This window comes from Pantherophis guttatus, chromosome 3 (assembly GCF_059756535.1).
Source record: "Pantherophis guttatus breed Tessera chromosome 3, ASM5975653v1, whole genome shotgun sequence".
Classification (NCBI taxonomy): Eukaryota; Metazoa; Chordata; class Lepidosauria; order Squamata; family Colubridae; genus Pantherophis; species Pantherophis guttatus.
The window spans coordinates 26,216,247-26,239,975 of record NC_142065.1 but is presented as its reverse complement, the minus strand read 5'-3'; the positions used below and the strand labels follow the sequence as shown (position 1 = coordinate 26,239,975).

The 23,729-nt window shown below is 37.8% G+C and overlaps 1 protein-coding gene across 2 annotated transcripts in view; it reads left to right on the top strand.

Moving 5' to 3' along the window:
- RIMS4 (regulating synaptic membrane exocytosis 4) overlaps positions 1-20,523 on the top strand; it is a 99,298-nt gene extending 78,775 nt beyond the window's left edge. For both annotated transcript variants that reach the window (XM_034413883.3, XM_034413882.3), the window contains exons 3-6: positions 3,653-3,765; positions 6,365-6,466; positions 9,032-9,171; positions 12,740-20,523. In XM_034413883.3, the coding sequence (XP_034269774.1) occupies positions 3,653-3,765; positions 6,365-6,466; positions 9,032-9,171; positions 12,740-12,958 (574 nt within the window). In that variant the 3' untranslated portion in view covers positions 12,959-20,523. The remainder of the gene's footprint in view (positions 1-3,652; positions 3,766-6,364; positions 6,467-9,031; positions 9,172-12,739) is intronic.
- Positions 20,524-23,729: the final 3,206 nt, after the last annotated feature.

Genomic DNA, 23,729 nt, shown 5'->3' with positions numbered 1-23,729 from the left:
GGAGTCTGGGCAACTGAATGGAGTTGAGTGTTTACTGGCTGGATGCCCTTCCTATCGCCAATGCGGAGTTATATTCAGCAGATATATTCTCATCATGCCCAGAGAGAAATATCTAGTTCTACCTAGGATCGAACCCACAGCCTCCTGATTGTGAGGCGAGAGCTCCACCTCTAGGCCACTGCATCACTCATTTTCTATGTCATTATAAAATGGTTAAATTATATCCTAATTAATAATGAAGAAAGTTTTGCACAGGACTTGTTTTGCTAATGAATAAACCCAGAAGGTCTACTCACTTGTAGAATAAAGGAGAAGGGACATTTTGGATTAATGTATCTAAATCAAGAATGGAGGATTCTAAGTTCTAACACCTCTGATTATAAATTAACTACCATCCAGTGGTGGGTTTCAAAAATGTTTTACTACCGGTTCTGTGGGTGTGGCCTGATGGGCATGGCAGGGGAAGGATACTGTAAAATCTCCATTCCCTCCCCAATCCAGGGGAAGGTTACTGCAAAATCCCCATTTCCTCCCGATCAACTGGGACTTGGGAGGCAGAGAATAGATGGGGCGGGGCCAGTCAGAATTTTTATTACCAGTTCTCCGAATTACTCAAAATTTCTGGTACCGGTTCTTCAGAACTGCTCAGAACCTGCTGAAACCCACCTCTGCTACCATCTAACAGCTGGTGAAATATACCAGCTACTGACTGTTAACTAACTACATACATAAATTTGTTCTTATAATCTACACATTTGGCTCTCTATATTCATATAATTTAGTGGAATGGAATTCTTCTTAGTGTGGTGTTGGAACAAACAAATTTTGAGGAAATGCATTGTTACTAGCATTCTGTTGTGCAGACTGAGCTTATTTATTTTTGCACTGATGACTGAAGACAACACTTGGGTCAGTTTCTCATTAGTGATTTCTACTCTCTTTTATGTCATCCAAACATCATTGTACTGATATAACAGTAATGAGGACAGGTTTTGTACTATCTCAGTGATGGTTAGATGATGTCATAAAGATGCTTTAGCTTTCTAATGAAGAAGAGCAGAAAGTGTAGCATAAGGCAAAAACAAATGGTGGAACAGAATGTATCACTTTAAATTGCAAATAAAGATGATGTTATTCATGAAGGTTTCTTTACATAAAATTCTGGAGCTCCTTAAACAGAAAGCTAGTATAATATGCTGGGACGAAATCTTTCAGTGTCCCACCCATTTTTATTATTTTTTTAATTTACAAAGGATTTGGAGGTAAAGGTTAAAATCTGCCCTCCCGTTTCTAAAAGGATTCTCACCAATTGATTGAAATGGTATAATTAATTTTCTGCTATTTTCTTCTGCAAGATGTGTTCATCTGGCATCTGACAGAGGAGCTTACTGCTATAAAGTTCCCACTAAAATCATACAAACACATTGAAAGCAAACATTACAATATCTGTCTGAGAATTCTAAAAAACACAAATGTGGAGATGATGTTTTCCTAAGGCCAATTTCTATAACATTAGAAACATTATACAATTCCAGTTTATTAAAAAAAAGAGGGGGGGGGGGGCAAAAAGGAAGTTACTGGTTTACAGTCTCTTCTAGATAATTGCTGCAAAAGTTAATAAAGACCACATATCTGTCAAGGACAGATCTTAAGGATTGATACGGCTTCTGCAAAGAAAGTTTGCAAACATAATATTTAATAAAGTTCTATTTCATCAAGACTGTCAAAAGCATGTAGACTAAAGATTTTGCAATTATTAATCTGGATTTTCAAAAGACCATCTTTTCAAAAACTGGATTTTCAAAAGAGCAAAAAAAAAAAAAAAACCCTACAATTACCATATAGCATAGAAATTGAAGTCCTCTAGTATAGGGGTCTCCAACCTTGGCAACTTTACAACTTGTGGACTTCAACTTCCAGAATTCCTCAGTCAGCACATGCTGGCTGAGGAATTCTGGGAGTTGAAGTCCATATGTGCTGGCTGAGGAATTCTGGGAGTTGAAGTCCACAAGCCGTAAAGTGGTCAATATTTACCTGAAGAACATATATAAGTGGAAGGGTTAAAAAGTAATAACCCCTTCGTGCTCTGTTAGAACTAGAAATCGTTAATTATTTCATATATGATGTACAGTGAATGACAAGAAGTGGTCCAGATTTGTTCAGGAAGATTAAAATGAAACTGAAGACTAAAGATTATTTAAGAAGATTTCATCAAACTGATGGAACAGACATCCCTCTCAACCCTAGTTATGAGTAAAAAGGTCAAAGTAGTGTTTTGTTTTCATTTACAGTACGATGAACAGAGTATAAACACAAAATACCTATAACTTTATTTAATTAAATTTATTAGGAAACTTAAATTGGGTAATAAACAGCTGTTAAAACCTTTGTTGTGCAGTTAATATATTTAAACCAGCGGATGAAAAAGTGATGTATTTTTTCCTCACATATTCATTTTTAATAAATAAGTTTTTTAAGGTGTTATATTGGGGTTTGCTTGTTTGCTTGCTTTATTCCTTTGCTTTTACTTTTGTTGTTACTTCAGACTGTATTGGGGTCATTGGAAGAAAACTAAGTCAGCTGTCCAAGAAATAAATCTTGACACTGTGGTTTATGACTTGATGAAACTGTTTATTGGGTGTGATTACTGTACAAAACACAGCTTCCATGTTGGAAGTTCTTAAGACAGGAATCAAAAATGGAATGTCTTTATAAAAGTATATAGTGCAATGTTTAAAATACTATTTTAAACTGGTTGCTGCCTCTCAAACAATTGTATTATCTTATATTATGCAGCTGGAAAAGGCTGCATAATCAAAATGATGAAGAAAATATGAGCAATGATTTGGGAGCAATGAGCCGAATTCTCCCCCAAAAAACATGATTTGGGAGACATTTTATATTAGGGGGGAAAAAAACACCCTTGAATAAGATGAGGGGTGATAGTTGATTATTAAATTACATATTAATTGGGATTTTTTTCCCCTCTCCAGCTGGGACAAAGAGGTGCCAAAATAAAATTAAGAAAATTATCACTTATTCCATAGCAGATTCAGTATGTCACACCCTGTTATTTTAATTTCTGAACACGATCTTTAAAAGAATAAAAAGCTTAGCTTTTTTTTTTTAATTCTGTAAGAGTAGATATATTTCCCACCCACCCACCCCCCAATTTCCAGCACTTTCATTGAGTATGAATAACAAATGGCTGGTCTGTGCAATAATAGATTTCTTCTAAAAATGTATACCTCAGAAGAGAGATTCATTAAAACATTAATTGTAAACTACGTGGCTCTGCAGGATACATATTTTGTATTTTTCTGCAGTATTGAGGAGGGGGTGAGAGGAGTACAGTTGAGAAATGGCAAGCATTTAAGATTGGTGTAGAAAATTATATTTTCCTCAAATTCTTTTACCAAGAAGAATTTGCCTGTAATTATCTGTACCTGCTCACACATATATATTTCCTAAATTAGAAAGAGAAATTGACTGAGAAAGACATGTAACAATCTGTGTGAAAATCAGTGAGAATGGTATCTATAGAAATAGTTATTCATTCTATGCATATCTTCAAGTAATTGTCGACTATTTAATTATCAGGCCATTGTAAAGACTTGAAATAATAGTCAGTGCTAACCTACTGATTTTGCAGCTTGAATTTCAATGGAGTTCATCTGGCATCTGCTGGGCAGTTCAGTGATTTCTTGGGCAGCATGGGACCAGCACAGTTTGTGGGTCGCCAGACCTTGGCCACTACCTCCATGGGTAAGGAAAAAAAAAATTTCTCTCTCTCTGAATGAAAGTATTCATTTAGCCCTATCTATCTCTGTGGTGCTTTAGGAAGAATTGGTTAGATCAGGGCTGTCAAACTCAAGGCCCACTGGCCGAATCTGGCCCATGGGGTACTTAGATCTGGCCCACAGGGCTAGCCTGGAAATAGCAAAGGACTAGCCGGCGGTGCCTCTGCTAGTGAAAACGGGGCATGGGGGGCTGCACACCGGCTCCCCGTGCCTGATTTCTGGCCTGGATGGTCTCCTGCAGCACCCTGCTGGCCAAAATGGGGTGTGAGGGGGCTACACACACCTCCCCTGTGCCCCGTTTTGGCCAGCAGAGTGCTGCAAGAGGCTGTCCTTCCTGTTTGTCATCTGTCCCATCTCCTCCCCACCCCCCACGGGCAGCCCATAGAGGACAACTACAATGCTGATCCGCCTTTGAAGAAATCCAGTTTGATACCCCTGGGTTAGATGAATCCATATCACAAGGGGTCAGGGAAAACAACTGAGAGAGATATGGACAAAAATAGGAAAGGAATAAGTCCTAATTTCAATGATATATACTTTGCCTTAGCAGTTAAAAGAGTACAGAGATTAAAAGGTTTTCCAATGTTCATAAGGAAGAAACCAGCAGTTGAGATAGACAGATTAAGCTGAAGGAGAAGCAGATGAAAAGGTTTAAACTACATTCTCTTCAACTTAATGATCTGCAGCTGTAATCTTCTGTTCTCTGAATGCTGTAACATTCTGTTTATTAAAGCAGACTCATTTTCCTTCTAGTTTACTAACACTTCCTTATATAGGATAGCTAAGGGATCAAGGCCATCCTTTTTTCTGTCATCACAGGCCCTAATAATGGGCACTGCATTGCAATCAGAACCTTGCTCATATTGTGTATGGATGCAAGGTGGCATTACCTCTGCCACAATGCCAGGACCACCATCTTACAGATTTTGTCACTCTATCCACACCATGGATATCCCCAGGTGACCAACTTACATGGTAATCTATGATCAGATATTAGTTTAAAAAGAGCTATGCCCTACTTTGTAGAATTGTCTATTACCATACTTTACATAAGGGACACAGTGGCTCAATGGTTAAGACACTGAGCTTGTCGATCGAAAAGTTGGCAGTTCAGCGGTTCAAATCTGTAGTGCCGCATAGTGGAGTGAGCTCCCGTTACTTGTCCCAGCTTCTGCCAACCTAGCAGTTCGAAAGCACGTAAAAAATGCAAGTAGAAAAATAGGGACCACCTTTGGAGGGAAGGTAACAGCATTCCGTGTCACCTTTGGCGTTTAGTCATGCCAGCCACATGACCATGGAGACATCTTCGGACAGCACTGGCTCTTCGGTTTTGAAATGGAGATGAGCACCACCCCCTAGAGTCGGGAATGACTATCACATATGTGTGAGGGGAACCTTTACCTTTACCTATACTTTACATATTAAGAAATTTTGTTCTATAACAACATATGTATAATTATGCTATGAAGTTAGGAAGGGATGGAGGGAAGAAAGAAGGAAAGAAAAAAGAAAAATGAATCTTCTGCAGAACAATCCCTTTAGCAATTTTTTGTAACCCTGTCCCAGAAGTGGGCAAGGATTGCTTAAATTAGCTGAGGCAAGGAGGCAAAACAGAATGATTAGCAGTATTTCGGAGTATTTCTTGAGGAAAAGGTCAAAGAGAAACAGATGGTAAAAGTGCAAGCATGTTCTTCCTGGGCAGATGGTCTCTTTTCCCCTCTCTTTTCCTTGTTGATTCAGATAATATCTCTAATTGTAGCCATTTTCTCCCATCTTATTTGCACTATTGCCACTGTAGTATTGTTAGGGGAAATGTAGCAGTTAAGATGCTGCCCTGTACATCAAAACAACTCAGATCCAAGGCTTCACGTGACCATAGAGCTTACAGAGTGATTTTTTGAGCTAGTTCTTCTTTCACAGCCTAACCTACATCAAAAGGTTAATATTGAATAAAACCATGGGGAACTCTCCATGCAAACTGTCCTGGACTTCCCAAGAAAAGGTGATCAGTAAAATAAATAGCAATTGCATTTAAACTTATATACTATCCCATAGTGCTTTACAACACTCTGTTTACAAGGTAAGCATTAGATGCACATTGCCCCCAACAATCCGGGTCCTCATTTTACTGACCTCAGAAGGATGGAAAGCTGAGTCAACCTTGAGCCCCATCAGGATCAAACTCCAGGCTGTGGGCAGAGCTGCACCACCAGGGCTCCAATAAACAAACACATTTAAAAAAAAAATAGGATAGTTCACATGATATTTAAAAATATCATGTGACCTAATATTCACATGAATATTAGTTCCTCATGGTGTATTTAGTGCTAAACTGAATTGCCAAGGTGATGGGTGAACACAAAATATCTGGAAGGAAGTGTTTGGAAAAGCTATATCTAAATGTTGCAATTTCTCTTAGAAAGAATCAATGTTCAACAGACCCCCATATATTTAAAAGCCTTTTAGATGTAAAGAATCTGTTGAATATTGCTCTTTTCTATGGGATAGTGGGATTAAACGTTAAGACTATTTGGCTTTTAATTTACACTTTGCTTGATGCACAGGAGATGTGGAAATTGGATTGCAAGAACGAAATGGACAGCTGGAAGTGGATATTATTCAAGCCCGAGGATTGACTGCAAAGCCTGGCTCTAAAACCCTTCCAGGTACTATATTTCAGTCTCAGTTCTTTCTTCCTTTTAATAAACTGTTGTTTCCTCACTGTTGTTACAAAATGTTGGACAATAGCTACATCCCTGTTTTTGTTAGCAGAAGGTGCTTGATTCTAGAAAGGATAATCAGTAAGGATAGATGATTTTACAGCAATTTATTTCGCTGTACAATGCAGCTAAATATTTTAGTGATAGCTGAATGATTTGAAGTCCTTCTATGAGAAATTTTCAGACATGGATAAACACTTTTAAAGATGATTAAAGTAAAATCCACACCTTTTGAAAAGTTGCAATCCATTCTAAGATCGTCCCAGAGACCCAAGAAAGTTTAGATTAAGGCTTGAAATCTTTTGCCAATATTCTACTTTAGCCAGTTAGTCTTTTCCTGCCAATCCCCACCCAAAAGTGCCCCTTCACCTTTCCTTACCATTGTGCATAGTATAACCTGGGGACTAATCTGAGAAGACATTGATTGGCCAACTTTGCCAGTGACAATTTACCCAAACAGTTGGGTAGGGATGTTAGCTGCTCTGCTAGCTAACGTGACTACATGAAGTAAGCAATCTATTAGGGCACTTCTTTGCTTGAAAAAGGGACGAGGAAAGGTATGAGTAAGGGAAGATCAAACCATTTTGTTATTTTCCTTATACAGTAGTTCCCACATTTTTGCATTTCTGTTTCAAGGCATTGAGAAGTATTATTGCAAGATGATGGACCTTGAGCAAGAAAAGTCCACCAACTGTTAAAATCTAGCAAGAACTGTTGGTTGGTATCATCTCATTGGTTAATTTTATTATAAAGTCTCCTATAGTGATTTTAAAAAAGGGACACGGTGGCTCAGTGGCTAAAATGCTGAGCTTGTCGATCGAAAGGTCGGCAGTTCAGCGGTTCGTATCCTTAGTGCCACGTAACGGAGTGAGCTCCCAGCTTCTGCCAATCTAGCAGTTCCAAAGCACATAAAAAATGCAAGTAGAAAAATAGGGACCACCTTTGGTGGGAAGGTAACACCATTCTGTACGCCTTTGATGTTTAGTCATGCCAGCCACATGACCACAGAGACGTCTTCGGACAGCACTGGCTCTTCAGGTTTGAAACGAAGCTTTGAAATTGAGATGAGCACTGCCCCCTAGAGTCGGGAATGACTAGCACATATGTGCGAGAGGAATCTTTACCTTTACCTATAGAGATAAAAAGGTTCATGCAAGATAGTGAGAAAAATTCTTCCAATCATTGCTAAGAATTGAGCTTTTCATTATGATTGTGAACTGTCACTGTAGCTGTAAACAAATCAAGCTATCACGATGGGAAATTAATTGCCCTCAATATAACACAATTTAATTACATATGAGTGGTCTTATGGATGTGTGATCCATAGCAGAAACACAGTACATAAAGATTAAGGTATATCTCTTTCCCCTCCCCGCTATGATTGGAACAAAAATTCATCCCTTTGTGCAATTAGTGTCCCTAGGAAGAAAACGCCCTTCTTACTTTTCTTAGTGGGAAACTTAATTTTCACAAGCTCTCTAGATATGAGAATGGAATTAAATTTTTGTTCCAATAAGAATGTGTGTGTGTGTGTGTAGGCTCCCTTCGCATATATGTGCTACTTGTTCCCGACTCTAGGGGGCGGTGCTCATCTCCGTTTCAAAGTCGAAGAGCCAGCGCTGTCCGAAGACGTCTCCATGGTCATGTGGCTAAAACGCCATATATAGATATATATATGTCGGGAACAAGCAACCAATGCAATTCACAAAGAGGATATTAATTCTACTGAATTGACTAATGTTGATCACTGTATGAGGAGTTGCATTTTGCACCAACTGCAACTTCCCAGTTACTTTCACAGGAGGTAGGCAGCTTAACTAACAGATGAATCATTGTTTTCTACACTTCCTGGTCCAGGAAAATTTGCAACTGACAGAACAGCCAAAGCTGGCTGAAAAGTTCCCTGGCCACAGATCCCAACTTGCTGCTCTAGAAGCTGGGAAACCCTCAGTTTGTACATCAACTTCTTCAGATAAACACAATTCCACCAAGAATAATAAATGAAGCAAATGGGGCCCCGAACACATTTGTATAAATAGTAATATTGTCTTAATGGGATTCAGTTTCAGTCTGCTCACCCTCTGCTCACCCTCCTCCAATCCTCACAACCTTCAGGCACTAGATCAGGGCAGCCATCAAAGCAAAGTACAAACTGAAAACTTTAAGTGAATCTCAGCTGAGTTTCTACAGAAATGGTTGGCCACTGCCTTTTTCTGAAATATATTTTGACTTTTCAGCCTAGCTTACAGCCTTGATATTTCCTTGAGATTCAAGTAATAGTCAGGTTTGATCTTGCACAGATCCATTAAGCCAAATATCACCCTTTGCTGAGACACACAAGTGAAGAAACCTTTTTTTTAAACTTCTTAAAAATAAAGCCAGTAACTATACAGTAAACTCTTTCCACAAAATAACTTCCTGCCTGTGAAAAAAGCCACATAAGCTTCATGGTGAATTTAAAAAAAAAAAAAAGGCTTTGAACTTACCCTGAATCACATGCTTTTCTTCTAGCGGCATACATCAAGGCCTATCTCCTAGAAAATGGGGTTTGCATTGCAAAGAAGAAAACTAAAGTGGCTCGCAAATCTTTAGACCCCCTGTACAATCAAGTGCTACTTTTCCCAGAGAGCCCGCAAGGCAAAGTACTTCAGGTAAGGTGCAATTTGTTCACTTTATTTATATTCCCCCTTTCCATTGCTTTCAATGGAAGACACAATCTTCCATTTCAAGACACAATCAAAACTAGATAAAATAACATTATGATCAAAACTCTTGTGGGAAGAAATATCCATCTGGTTCAGTTCCAATCCGGGAGGAAGGCACTGGAAATAAAAATGGAGGCTGATTGGAAAAAGGGTCCATTTATTGATGAAGCAGAAACACCAAGCACCTGTGATTCTGGGCAGCTGACAAAATGGAATTGAGAATGAGGGGTTTTTATACCTTCTCTGGGCTTTGAGCTTCCTGTTCCTGTGCAAGAACATGTCTTCTATTGGTTGTTGTCAGATTCCTATGGGGTCATGTAGGGGTCGTAGCTGGCTCTGTAAGCAAAAGAGGAAATGCAAATCCTAGGTGTTTGTCTGAGCTCCCAGGTCTGGTTGAAGTTTGGACTGCTCTGAGGATGATGCAATTCTTATTGTGGCTTAATGGCTTTTGTCCTGTTTTGGCTCTTGGGTGAGGGTATATGCTTATGAATAGAGCTATCTAGATACTTGCCTTCTTTCAATAAGCTCTTTATCTCTTAAGTGCTGACATCTGCTGTGGGCTATTAAGAAAAAGTGGGGCCTGCTTTCTGCCTCTAAAAAGACATTTTTCTCCATTTCTCATTTAGAGAAATATAACATTCTGCCTTTTTTAATATTCCTCAAAATATTTCATTCTTCTAGGATGGGGTGTCGGTGCTGACTTTCTACACTCTTTAAATGAAATGAAATGAAAAGCATACCATTGGGGGGAGGGGAAGGCAGGGAAGCAGGCACCGAAATCTAATTAAGGAGCAAGACAGTTTAACCCTCAAAAGCCCAATGCTTGCTGACAAAAAGTCATTAGAGTGCACACCAGGGTGCTGCACCAGTCCGAAAGTAACTCCAGTGTTTTTGCACAACATCAGCAAATCAGTTTCTTTCTGGCTCTTCTGCAGAGTGAAACTAATATTTTCCTGCTGCAATGTTGTGCCTTTTTGAAATGGTATAGCAGGGCGCTCTTCCCTTATCCTTCCTTCTGCCTGCAGAGGTCCTCTAAAGCAGAGGTCTCCAACCTTGGCAACTTGGGAACTTTAAGACTTGTGGACTTCAACTCTGGGAGTTGAAGTCCATAAGTCTTAAAGTTGCCAAGGTTGGAGACCTCTCTCCAAGGGGCCTCCAGGAGTTGCTAAAGTTGCCAAGGTTGGAGACCCCTCTCCAAGGGGTCTCAAGGAGATGCTATTCTGAGAGCTTTGCACTTCCACTTAATAATCCAGCTAAAAGAAGCAGAGGTAAATTTGATCAAAGTTTTCTGTTTTGCTTTCTCTTTGGGGGGGGGGTCTTATAATAATAAGATAATCAGAGGCTGCTTCTGTGGAAACAATGCTGAGGAGAAAAAAATTATTGCTACAGGATCCTGAGCAGCAACCTTAGAATTTGCCCAATGTTCTCAACATTTCAAGTCAATAGAATAAACACATAATCACAATTGGTTTATAAACAACTCTTGAGATTTTGGGAAGTGAAAATAGCCATGTCAAGTACTTGAAATCAAAGCTACATTTCCCTCCTTTTGCAGAGAATTTCTGAAACTATCTCTGGTATCCCTGATAAATATGCTCCCAGCTTCTTTGTTTTTTTTATTTGGTGTATATTGCTAACAATATGTAAGAGTGACGTTGGGCAAATTAAAGAAACATGAAAAAAATAAAAAATAAAACAAAGTGCATTCTAAAAAGGCATGGCCTTGGAATGTTAAAAACAAACAGGGTAATGAAATAGAAATAACAATAATAACAGAAGCAATTGAGACCAACCAACACAATCTCATTCCTTAAACTCTGTATGGATTCATCCAATGTTCTCATGCCATTTTCAGGGGGAAAGGCAGAGCTTTCAGAGCCTTGTGAAAAGAGACATCTTGATCTATTCCAGAGCTTGGGGAAAAAATAGGTTTACAAGAGTCATTCAAAGGCAGTTCAAACTTCTGGTGGGCTGCTATTGCATACAGCAGGCAATGTGATAGAAAATATGTATTTCCTAGGATCCGTTTGAAAATGTTACTGCAACCAGGAGTGGGCTTCAAAACTTTTAGCAAGGGGTTGCTGGGTGGGCGTGGCCATGGTGGGCATGGCCTAGTCGGTCTCCTGTACCATGGCAGGGGGTGGCCATTTTTGCCCTCCCCGGGCTCCAGAGGCTTTCCTTGAGCCTCTGGGAGGGCGAAAACGGCGTCCCCAGGTTCCGAAGTCCCTCTGGAAGCTGGAAATGGGCCCGTTTCCAACCTTCCCGAACTTCCGGTAGGCCCATTTTTCACCCTCCATGAGCCTCTGTGCGTGCCCATTTTGCATCCAAAACGGGCCGCTTGGGGACTCCTGGGAGTGGTGGGGTGGGGTGGGTGGGGCCAGCCAGGAGTGGGATTTGGGGGTTCTCTGAACTGCACAGAATCTTAGATATAGGTTCTCACAAACCCCTACAAACCCCCAGCAGCAAACCCCTGGATGGGACTCAAAGCATGCCTGATGGGTCTTACAGAATGGGCAGAAAGAGTGGAGAAAAGCAGTCCCTTAGACAACCATGCCCTATAGTATGAAGCCATGTATTGTACATAAGTCATATAACCAATACTTGAATTGCCTTCAGAAAAAAAAACTCAATGACCAGGGAAATCATATACTTCTCATAATCACCAGTCTTGCTGCAAAATTCTGGGGCCAGCTGGTCTTTCTAAACACCATCCAACCCAGCCCTATAGTTAAGGATGGTGGAGGTATAATCAAATCAGTAGCAGTTACTAGCCTGAAAACATATTGAATATTTATAGTCCTTCATTTATTTATAATATTTATGAATGACTCAGTCCCCAAAGATTTTAGATGGTATACAAAATGTAATGATCAAAAACATTGTTCAGTGTAGCTGATGAAAGGATAAATCTCTACCAACTGGCTTGAGTAATTCATATGCCTTTAAAAGGGGAGGGATATCATAGTGAACCATTCCCCGCTCCGTTCCTTTTTTCAACTGTACCCTAATTTGTTTTTCTGGTTGTAATAGAAAATGACAAAAAGTGGAAGGAACCATAGCTCAATATGTAGTCACTTTCATGCAGGAGGTCTTCAATATGTTATAATTAGAGAAGAAATAGGTCAGATAGCAGGAGATAGTAAGACCCCAGCTAGCTATTGTAAGCAAGAGTAAACAATATTGGGAGGATCAAATAATATAATGTAGATTAAAAGAGATGTCTATATTCCTATAGCTGGGCTGTTAGAAACTGTCTGCCCTAATGCTATGTTGAAAGTAGAAATGCAGGAGACAAACCAATAGGTTTTTCCATCTTGACAATACTGGAAATACCTGGTGTCAACCTCCTCTGATATCATATTTCCCCTCAAGTTTCTCCTTTTGATGTTGATTAGATCACAGTGTGTGACAATACTTTGTCAAAAGAAAAAAAAAATCCCATGTTAAAAATCTCTCAGCATCCATCATTAGTGTTCCTGGATCCAACTCAATCCCCATCCTTTTTGTTCCCAAGGTGATCGTCTGGGGAAACTACGGGCGCATGGAACGCAAGCACTTCATGGGTGTTGCTCGGGTCCTCTTGGAAGAACTGGATTTGTCCACTCTGGCAGTTGGTTGGTATAAGCTTTTCCCAACCTCTTCAATGGTGGATCCTACTACTGCTCCCCTCCTGCGCCAGTCCTCACAGCTTTCCCTGGAGAGTACAGTAGGACCTTGTTGTGACAGATCTTAATGAGCAAGGAAGTACTAAGGGTACTGATTCTATTTTTAAGATCATGATCTCAAGGTTTTGTTTGCCTGAATGCTGTCCTCAAGTGCATTGCATCTTCAATCAGTCCCTGGGGGAGTCTGAAGGTGAGGATAGCCAAGTAACCTTGATGAAATCAAAATGGAGGCCACTGACCTTTCTCCATCCAAGTAGGAGGAGCTGTGGGGCACAAGTCCTAATTATGAAATGATGCTGATAAGACACACTTTTCGGTTTTTCATTTATTCACTGTCATCTACACATCTTCAGATCAATGTAACATCTTGAAATGTTGCAACCATTTATTTTCATTGGGGAAGATGTTCTTTTTTAATACTATTTTACAAATTTGAAAATAAAATGAACTTTGGCTATTCTTAATTATTCAAAGCAAACATCTGACCTAAATAACAGCAGTTTCAGGGAAACTTTACGGGGTTTGTAAATGTTCTTTTTCCTTTTAAAGTGGGGAAGAGGGAGAAAGAACTGCAACTATTTCTTAGAGCAAGTTGCATTTAAGGTACAAGTACCATTGCTGTATTTTTTTAATGCTGTGCCAAATTACCAGCAGTGTCTTCTACTACTATAGGACTTAGGTCAACAATACTGCTGAAGAATTATTTTGTGGGAAGAACTAGAAAAGATTCTAGGTCACTCAATTGCAACACAGAACATAGCAAACCACTTAACTGGAACACTGCGCAAAAATTACAAATTGGAAAATTTGTAGAGATTAGATTTATTATTGGATATGAACATTGTCAGTACAGAAAGACACACACCATACCTTACCTCAGCTTTTGCTGTGCTTCTTCTCATTGTGTCTTCTTATTTCCATATTCTAGCCATGCTTTGGATTTTTAGTGCATATCTTTTGATGTAGAATAGGGTTTTGTTTCAAACACAATAATTTATTCCACTATTGCAAGTAAAATTACAATATAAAGGTTTGCTTTATTTAAGGGGAAGATACAAGAAGATGACATTCCATTTATCATCTGAGAGACATGTGCAAAGGGTTTTGGGAAGCTACATTTAACAGAAGGAAATTTTATTTGATCTACCAGTGTTGAGAGGCAACCTGGGGAAAAGAGAGAAAGAGCTGGATTTTTCCAAGTTCAGTTGCAGGAAGTAGTAAAGGCATTTTCACAAGTGACTCTAAAAGCATCATGAGGTCTTTGAAATTATTTGTGTTCATATGTGAATTATTATAATGCACTTTTGAACTAATGAGCGCAGGGAATAATTAAAATTGGCATTTTGGCTTTCATGTGGCTTTGTATGCTTGTACATATAGCTAATCTATGAGTGAACATGCCCTACTTGTATTATATTCTTGATTCCTCCATGCATCATTATACAATTGTACATGTTCCAGAAGCAGCAAATAAGAATATGGCTTCTACTGTGCTAGATATACTGATCTACATCTAGCATAAAGAGAACGTTTATTTTTTAGCAGAGTTAGCTTTGAATCAACAGAAGAGGTGGGGCTATCACCATTTGCAGATGGAATAATGACTTTCTAACAAGTCACTTGTGAAAATGCTCTAGTTGTTGCAGATTACCTTTGGGAGAATTTAAAACTATAAGAATAATAATAATGTAAATATTTTAAATTAGCCAATAAAAAGGTTAGCTATATATACACATATATAATATACAGCTAGACAACAAATATCAACAGTTGGTGGTGGATAATTTAATCACTATCCTAGATTACCTGGACATTGTTCTAAATGAAGGCAATAGAATTGTCTCTCCAATCTGGTCCTCACCAAATGTTTAGATTACATGGCCCTAAATTCCCAGCCAGCATGATGGATGTCCATATTTGGCTGGGAATTCTGGGATTTATACCCCAACACATCTAGAAGGTAACATTCATAAGACTGCATTAGAGACAGTTGTTTTAAATGGTGTTTCATGCCAGGATTAGAAATTCTATCTAGATGTTATTATATATTCCTTTTCGTTTCTACTCTAATGATTGCTATGTTTTTCTGTTAGAATGGCAACAGTTGTCTTCATTTCATGATTCAAGATTCCAAACTATGTATTAATATTTTGGAGCCATCTGAAAATGGCTTCCTAACCTGTTATTACAGAAGAAAGTAGTAATCAGGGGAAACACAAAAAAAGCATGGCTAAAGCATGACTATAGGGATACCCATAGAATGAAATCTAGACAGTTGTATGTTGTATGTAGCATTTTAATGGTTTGTAAAATAACAATCAAATGTTGATCGCAAAATCAATAAGCCTAGTATGAACTCTGCTAGGAATAATCTAATATAGGTAATAGAATACAAGAATGATGTTAATTTTAAGCATTTACAATCATAAAACCTCCAGAGTTTCAGTCTGATTGTCTAAAATTGTTTTATTTATGTGCTTTCCAGAGAATTTCTTTCAACATTCATATCAGAGAATTTCTGTGTATAGACTGAAGGAAGGTAGTTGCAGTATAGACACTGGTCAAAGTATGTTATGACTCTAAGTTTATTTTTAAAAACCTTATACTTCAAGTTGGTATATATTCATATTTATGTATAGTAATTATTAGGCAATATTGTACAATATCTGTATGAATTAGAATAGTTTAGGTTAGATTTAATAGTTGGTAGCCAATCTAACAATCTTGATGTTTAGAAGAACTATAGGAAACTGATGCATTTCAGGATTGGGAACTGAAGGGCAGATGTTCATGTTTTATAAATTCAAAAGATGTTTTGGTTATTTAAACTTATAAATCTGATCGTATTTTGTATATGTTCTGCAATCAGCTGCCAATTTTTACTGCAAATTTAAATATCTTTTATTCTTATATTCCCTGGATAATTATCAACAAAATAAAAAAGGCAACAAAAACTGCATCCAAAAAAACCCCAAGGATTCCACTAAGAGATTCTATTAAATATAGCAAAATAGAATTGAACATTAACACGATTAAAATTCACTTCTTAATAGATTAAAGCCCTGGGAGCATAAAAAAGAGTTTTGCGTGCCTAGGGCAAAAACCATTGATAAAGTTGAGTGGGACAAAGATGATGAAGTTTTCAGTAAGTTCTCATCCTCTGAGAAATTCTGCCTAAAGCTATCTTGACTGAGAAGTATACATTATGGCGTATGATTTAATATATGTAAATGTACACTCTGCATTTGGAAATAGACAATGAAATATAAAGTTAACATACATTTGTGGTTTAAATATTTATTTACTGTAATATACAGCTATCTGACTTGGAAGGTTGCAAACAATAATTAATATGCAAACTTGTACAGGAAAGTACCAAAAGTAGTAGAATACCAGCTGCATTGAAATATTTCTGTTAATTCAAGCTCATATCAGTATGGGCTTTACGATCAGGTTAAAAGCTGGTTCCAAGCCTGTTGAATAAATCACTGTTGTAAAATGAGATATAAATTGCTATTTGATCCAGAATGATTTCAAATACATTATTAAACCATATGCATAATGCACATAGTGATTGTTTTTAAATGAAGAATTGGAAATTGATTTATTGAAATTCAGGTTTTATGTCCTTTGTAAGCATGCAATTCCATTAATCGTTCTGTATACAAATTATTTATAAATTAACTGAAATTTGTTGAAATAGCAGGCAAGGTTACTAACTCCTCTATAAAGCTACATCAGTGATAGTATTAAATAAAAATGGTGCAAGAGGGTAAACAACTGTTATAGTGCTCCTCCAATTCATTTTATGTGCCCTGCATCTCATTCATGCTCAGGGCAGGAGAACAAGAGTCACAAGTTATAGCTTCCACATCTTGGCCGGGTTCTCTGCATCCTCTAAAAGAGAAACCAGCTGTACACCTGGATGGGGCAGAATTTACTAATCTTATATCAAGGTAACAGGAAGGGTAAAAAATATCAAGATGGCAGCCCTGATCACCCAATAAAGTCCTAACATGAAGTCCTGGTGCATGTACTACAAGTCAAACAGAGGGAAGGAGTACTTGTAACCTTTTAAATTTATGGAAATTATTTAGCCTCTTCTCATTCCTAGCATTCAGTCCAAAAGACTTCCCCTGAAGATGGATCTATTATGGGAGTGATATTATTAATAATTATTGACAAAACTGTGTCATCAGAGGGAATTAGCAACGCTCATAGTTGCAAGAGTCCAGCAGTTATCATAAATAGTAAGGAAGGTATATAGATTTGATCTGAAAACAACCACTTCCAACCCCTACATACATGCAAATATACCTACCTACAAAATTTTCTTGTTTTTTTGGCACCGGAATTAAGTTATATTTTAGGTGCAGTTTTTCTTCACCTGTATACATCTGATAAAAGATGAGCCATACCAGATGCAAATTTATTTATTTTTTAAACAGCCATAGATGGTGTAGAAATTTGCAAGAATAAAGATGGGATTTCTCTTCCATCTTCCTAACTGTAGAAAAGGAGAAACTAAGATTTGTTAAGAATGAAAAGATCTGTCTGTAATAGTTTTCATGGCACAGGATGTACCCAGATTCAGAATTGAAATCTGTTTTTGAAACAGGAAAGTGAATCTGGGTTTCCAGTGCCTGAGAGTACCTGATTATTCTTTCTCGATAAGTAGAATTATTTTTATAATTTCTAGCTCTGTGATGAGAGTTCCGAAGAAAAAGAAAAGAATAAATCACGAATGGTTTTATTGTATATATAACACCTTTTTAATGTTTCTAATACTGGATCTCTTATAAATGTACTGTTTAAAAAGTAGTCATAAATTAATGTATAGAAGGAAATTCTGTAGATGTTGAGGCAGTAAGAATCTCACTGTAAGCATGTATAGTAGAAACCATCTTAGAGAGCAGGTCAACTTTTTAATGAAATAAATTCTAAGTTTATTACAGGCTGTTTAACACTGGAGAAATATGTTCTTTAAAAACAAAAAATGCTGTATTTTTTTTTACAGAGGCTATATAATTTAATCTTTTTTTAAAACAGAAAATGTTTTAAGCTCTTGGTATATGTAATATTGTTTTTCTTGTCCATAGAAACATTTTTTAAACCTACTAGAAATAAATGGGTTACAGGATCATAGTAACTGGTTTGTCCCACTGAATTAAAACAGAACTTCAGCACAACTAATAAGTTAACCTTGAAAGACTTTATCGATTTAGCATTAGATACAGTATATTATAATTTAAACATTTTAGTCTGGAAATACAGAAATATGTAAATAGATACCAGGAAATCTTCCTGTAGAAATTTCACTTGAAATTATAATTTAATATTATTAATATTGTGTAAGAATATTTGCAATTCTTTATTAAATCACTGCTAACAGTCTTAAGAACCAAGCCTTTCTTGAAGGAATTGATGTAATTTGAAGCTGAGGGGGAAAAAAGAGATCTACTTTGCTAGTTGTCCTAATCCTATATCCCTATAAACAAAATAAAAGAGTCTTTTTGATAATAAGTTTAAATAGTCTTACAAGCAATAATATATTTTTTTTGGTGTGTATTGATTGTGATGTGGAGATGGCAGTACATGGATATAATCTACAATGACAGACTTAATTCTTTGGAATTTCAGCTCTGGAATAGCCATATTAATCATGGTCCTTTAAATGTATGTTTTAGTAATGCTCTGCCAATGGTTTAATTCTCAATTTACTTGTGCAAGCAAATCCTTTCACTGACCATCCCATTTCTGTAAGTTGACTTTCATGATACAGGGTTCAATATAAAATTTACAGATGTGTCAGATTTTCTAATTTTGGGATCATTTAACATTTGTCATTGTTATTCCAGGCTTTGTCACTGCCAAAATGTAAACTCTGAATTTCATAGTAGCACTGCCCCCTCTAATGGCCTCTTTGGCAAATGTTCCTCACGGAAAGAAATGAGTTGCAGTGCATTATTTTTCCTGGGCTATATTCTAATATTTCTAAGATGACACCAAAGCAGAGAAATACATGCACCTTTATAAACTGCAAGGATGAATCAAACGGCCAAACCTGCAAAAATATATTGTTTGTGTGTCTTTTCACAAAATTGCAAATGATTTCTGGGAGCTTTTACCTAAGGCTTCTGCCAGAGGACAGCTGTAGAATCTACTTTGTTAAATAGCATCCAAAAAACCATCAGCCCAATTTACAAAATAAATATTATTCTGCTCCATCCAGTGCCAAACAAAAGTGCTGAAATGCAATGAGAAGGGGGGGGGGAATGAGCAGGCAAAATCCCATTGAAAATATATTTTACTTTCTTGTGCTAAAATTTAGCTCAGGTAGCCCTTTTTTTCTGGCAATCTGATGGAAAATTAAATACCTTTGTGCTGATTAATTTAATTGCCAGCTACATTTAGCGTGCCAAATTTAAAATAGCTGTCAGGGAACAATTCCTCTGGGCCAAATCTTACTTCCATCTGCCAAACCCAGAGCCCAAACACAAAGGTACAGTATTTTCCCTAGAGAAGTCCACCACTCTAATGCCAAGGCCTTCCCTGAAAAGTCACATTATGTGTACTGGTGTTTCTCAACCTTGGCTACTTTAAGATGTGTAAACTTCAACTCCTTCAATTCCCAAATCGGCATGACTACAGTAGTTAAATCATGAAATTCATCATGATAAAGTGATGGCTGCCAACATAGGAAGCTCTAAAAGAGGGTTATATATATTCAAAGAATATGAAACTAGTTACAATATCTGCTAGCCTACTTCTAGAGACTAGCTGCTAAGAAACCAGTGTAAGGGGGGGGGTCAAATATTGTTTTCGGATTGCATCTTTGACACAATGGGAAACAATATAAAAGAGTCCTTTTTTATAAGCATCATGGTGCAATGAATGAGTGGCATGATGGCCTAGTTGTAAAGATGTTTGCCTCCCACTCAGAAGGTTGAGAGTTCAATAGCCAAGGGCTCTAAAATAATAACTCATATAGGTAAGGGCCTTTTGTGAGGGTTGATTAAGTCCAGCCTGTTCTGCCCTGTACACAATAACTCTAGGTGTGAAGATAGTCAAAATATACTGTGTAAAAGTATGGAAAAAATGAGATCTTGGCAGTCATTTAGTCCCTATCTCCCTGGTTAAGGTAGGATATCTCATTTCCATTGCCATGCTTAGCTGGTATTAGAATTTAATAACCAGCACATGAGAATTCCAGCAGTTTCAGTAAATAAATAGGTTTGTTTTGTTTTATTGCCAATTTGCAACTGCAGCACACAGCACAAGCTCTCCCCCAAAAGACCAGGGCGCTAACTTCTACTAATGAATACTATTAAAGTTTTACTAAGGTGCATGAATTTCCCTGGTTGGAATTTTCTGTGGCAGATTGTCCTGCCCACAGTCGCAATGCTGTACATGTGGCAAAGTGTGATTTCACACATAGTGTCTGGCACCTTCATGTTGGATACTGTCTTTTGTCTTTAAGGGAAGATTCTGGTATACTGTTTTCTTCGTTAATTTTATCTGGAAAATACACAATGGTTGGGTAATTTACAATTAAGTGTTAAGATAAAGAAATTGTTGAAAATAATAATAATAAAATAATAAAAAATCTTCCTTCATTTTTTTAAAAAAAAAACCGAATCTGTGGCTTTTTATTGATTGCATGCTTTTTTTTACCACATTGCATTGGGATTAAGAACACACTTTCCTTCTTGGGGAAAGAAATGAAGTAGAGAGAACATGCCCAATTTGCATCAAACTACCAAACTACAGTTTGTAGAATGTAGTTTGCAGTGCTGACATAAGGAAGAGAAGAGGACGCTTGACTCTTCACCTACTTATTTTCCCTGAAGATATTATCCCCTAAGAGATGGGATGGGAGGGGGGACATTCCTGTGAGCTGAAGTAGTAGATATGGGGAGAGTGACTTGGAAGATGGCCAATGAGACGCAGAGAATTGGGGAACGGAAAGGGAGCGTTTGGGATCAGAAGGTCAGTGCTGACTACGATGGAGTCGGGGACAGATTGTTGTGCTCAATAAATGAAAGATTTCATCAAAGACTATTTGTTTGGAAATGCAATTTATTTGAGACGACATCGTAACCTGACAGGTTCACTGCTTATGAGGATTTGAAATATGTTCACTTATTCCTGATTCCCTTTAGATTTAACTGTTGTAAAAAGTATTTTTTGTATTGTAAATGCAAGTGTTGTACAATATCATTATAACCTTGGTATTAAGTCTGTCCAAAAAGACTTCTAACCCAGACTGTTATTGCTGCCATAACCCTAGACATTTTTCAGGTTTAAAAGACATGTTCTCTTCAACATTTGTTGGAGGGAAGTGGGAGAAGGAACTCTAATATATAAAACACAATAAGTATTGGAATTAGGTGAGATATTAGATGAGATCAATTCAGAGAATCAACATAATTGAATGGGATGCTCAGGTTTTTCCTGGAAACTTTTTAATGGCTTGCAATATTTTCATAAATGTTATATAATATATTGAGTAAGTTCATAAACATGTTCATAAACAAATAAGATGCACAAATGAAGGAGAATATACATGTCCCAGGACAATGTTGCAGGATCCAATCTGGAGGTTTTGTCTTCCGAGGTTTTGGACAGATGTTTTGGACCAGAGGTTTTGTCTTCTGAGCCTTCAGACTCATATTGGAGCTCATCTTCAGGGAACTTAAAAGTTTCTTGAAGATGGATTTTAGCACAAGTACTAAAATTCAGATGACAAAACTTCTAGTCCCGGTAACCAACCCAGATTAGATACTGCAAATAAGATGTACATTGCATATTGGTTTCTGGAAATGTATCATTTCATAATCATCTTCACAAGCAACCAACCCAATAACCAAACATTTGCATCCCCTGGGAAACAGCAAGGAAAAAAAATTTAGATAATTTTTATTGCAAAACCCTTCAGAAATGTGGATTTAAATGTGAAAAATGTGCAGAATGGCCATTGATAAAAACTCTGGAAGCTAAAGTCCATTTACGAAGACAATGGTCTGTTAAAAGGGAGACCACACTTGAAATTCTAAAAATGGGTCTGTAGTTCAGGGGGGCAGGGGCGGAGCTGATATTTTTAGCATTTCTTCTAAACATGATGTGGCCCAGAATTCCTCCTTGACATGCATAATGCCCAGAGGTGGGATTCACCAGGTTCTTACCAGTTCTGGAGAACTGGTATCAGAAATTTTGAGTAGTTTGGAGAACTGGTAAATATCACTGGCCCCGCCCCCATCTATTCTCTGCCTCCCGAGCCCCAGCTGATGGGAAGAAATGGAGATTTTGTAGTAACCTTCCCCTGGAGTGGGAGGAAATGGAAATGTTACAGTATCCTTCTCCTGCCACGCCCACCAAGCCTTGCCCAACAAGCCAAGCCATGCCCAACAAGCCACACCCACAGAACCGGTAGTAAAAAAATTTGAATCCCACCACTGATAATGCCATAGTAAAGAGGTTATTGATAAGCCACATAGGCTGATTACATATCACTAGATCAACAAATCTAGAAAGTCTATCAAGTTGGACAAAACTGAATATATAATAGAAATATTGGTAGGTGAATGCATGGGCTTTATCTGAAGTCAATTACAGCCACATCCAAAGGTCTTACTCAGATTAATATACATTCCTTTGATCACAGCAATGGAAGATGGAATGAAAGAAATGAGAGGATGAAATAAAAACCAGAAAGAATAGCAAAGTAAGAAATGATGCTAAGTTTGCTCCATTCTTGTTAATCAAAAGTTTAACAAATGAATGTAAGAGAGCCACTATAAAGTCCCCCACTCCAGTTTCCAAAGGCAACATCAATTTCTGACAGCTGCTAGGCAACTAGTGGCCTTAGCATCAATATCACCTAGCAACATCAGCATGGTAATGGCAACAAACAACAAATGGTTGTTTTGCTTGATGGTTTGCCAGATTCTATAGGGCCAGCAGTCACACTGCTTTGTGGAAGTAACACAGCCTACTGGAAGCCCCACTTAGAAATTCCATCAGTTCTGAAGAGACTGCAAAAAGACAACAGTGTAAAGCGGGGAACCGTCAGTGGAATAGCAAGCAGGCTTTGTGTCACAGAACCTGTTGCTGCATCACTATCAGAGGTGGGTTTCAGCAGGTTCTGACCAGTTCTGGAGAACTGGTAGCGGAAATTTTGAGTAGTTTGGAGAACCGGTAAATACCACCTCTGACTGGCCCCCGCCCCCATCTATTCTCTGCCTCCCGAGTCCCAGCTGATCGGGACATGGGAATTTTGCAGTAACCTTCCCCTGGAGTGGGAAGGGAATGGAGATTTTACAGTATCCTTCCCCTGCTACTCCCACCAAGCCATGCCCACAGAACCGGTAGTAAAAAAAATTTGAATCCCACCACTGATCACTGTGGTTATACACAAGTATATGATCCACAAAATAATCCTTCAGAAAAATAATCGGGATCCAGATTCTGCCTCCTGAAGATTCCTTTTAGCTACAGTTCATTAGATATCTGTAACCTTTCTGGATAACAAAGACTTGTTTAGATAGTTGAGAACATGTCCTGAAAGCTCTCACAAAAATGGCTGCCAAAGGACTTTTTCAGTTTGCAAAATGACTGCTATAGGAAACCTAGCCATTTGCAACTTCTTCTAACCTACCATTTTAGAATGTTTTCACTACCCTTGCTTCCTTTTTTCTACTTCAGGACAGTGTCTACCAATCTTTTTTATTTTCTCGGAAAGTTTCCAGAAGCATTCTTAGAAATTAGTGCCAGAGGCTATTGTTGTTTGCCAGTATCTCTTTTTTTTTTTTTTAAATTTGATTTGATTTAATTTAATTT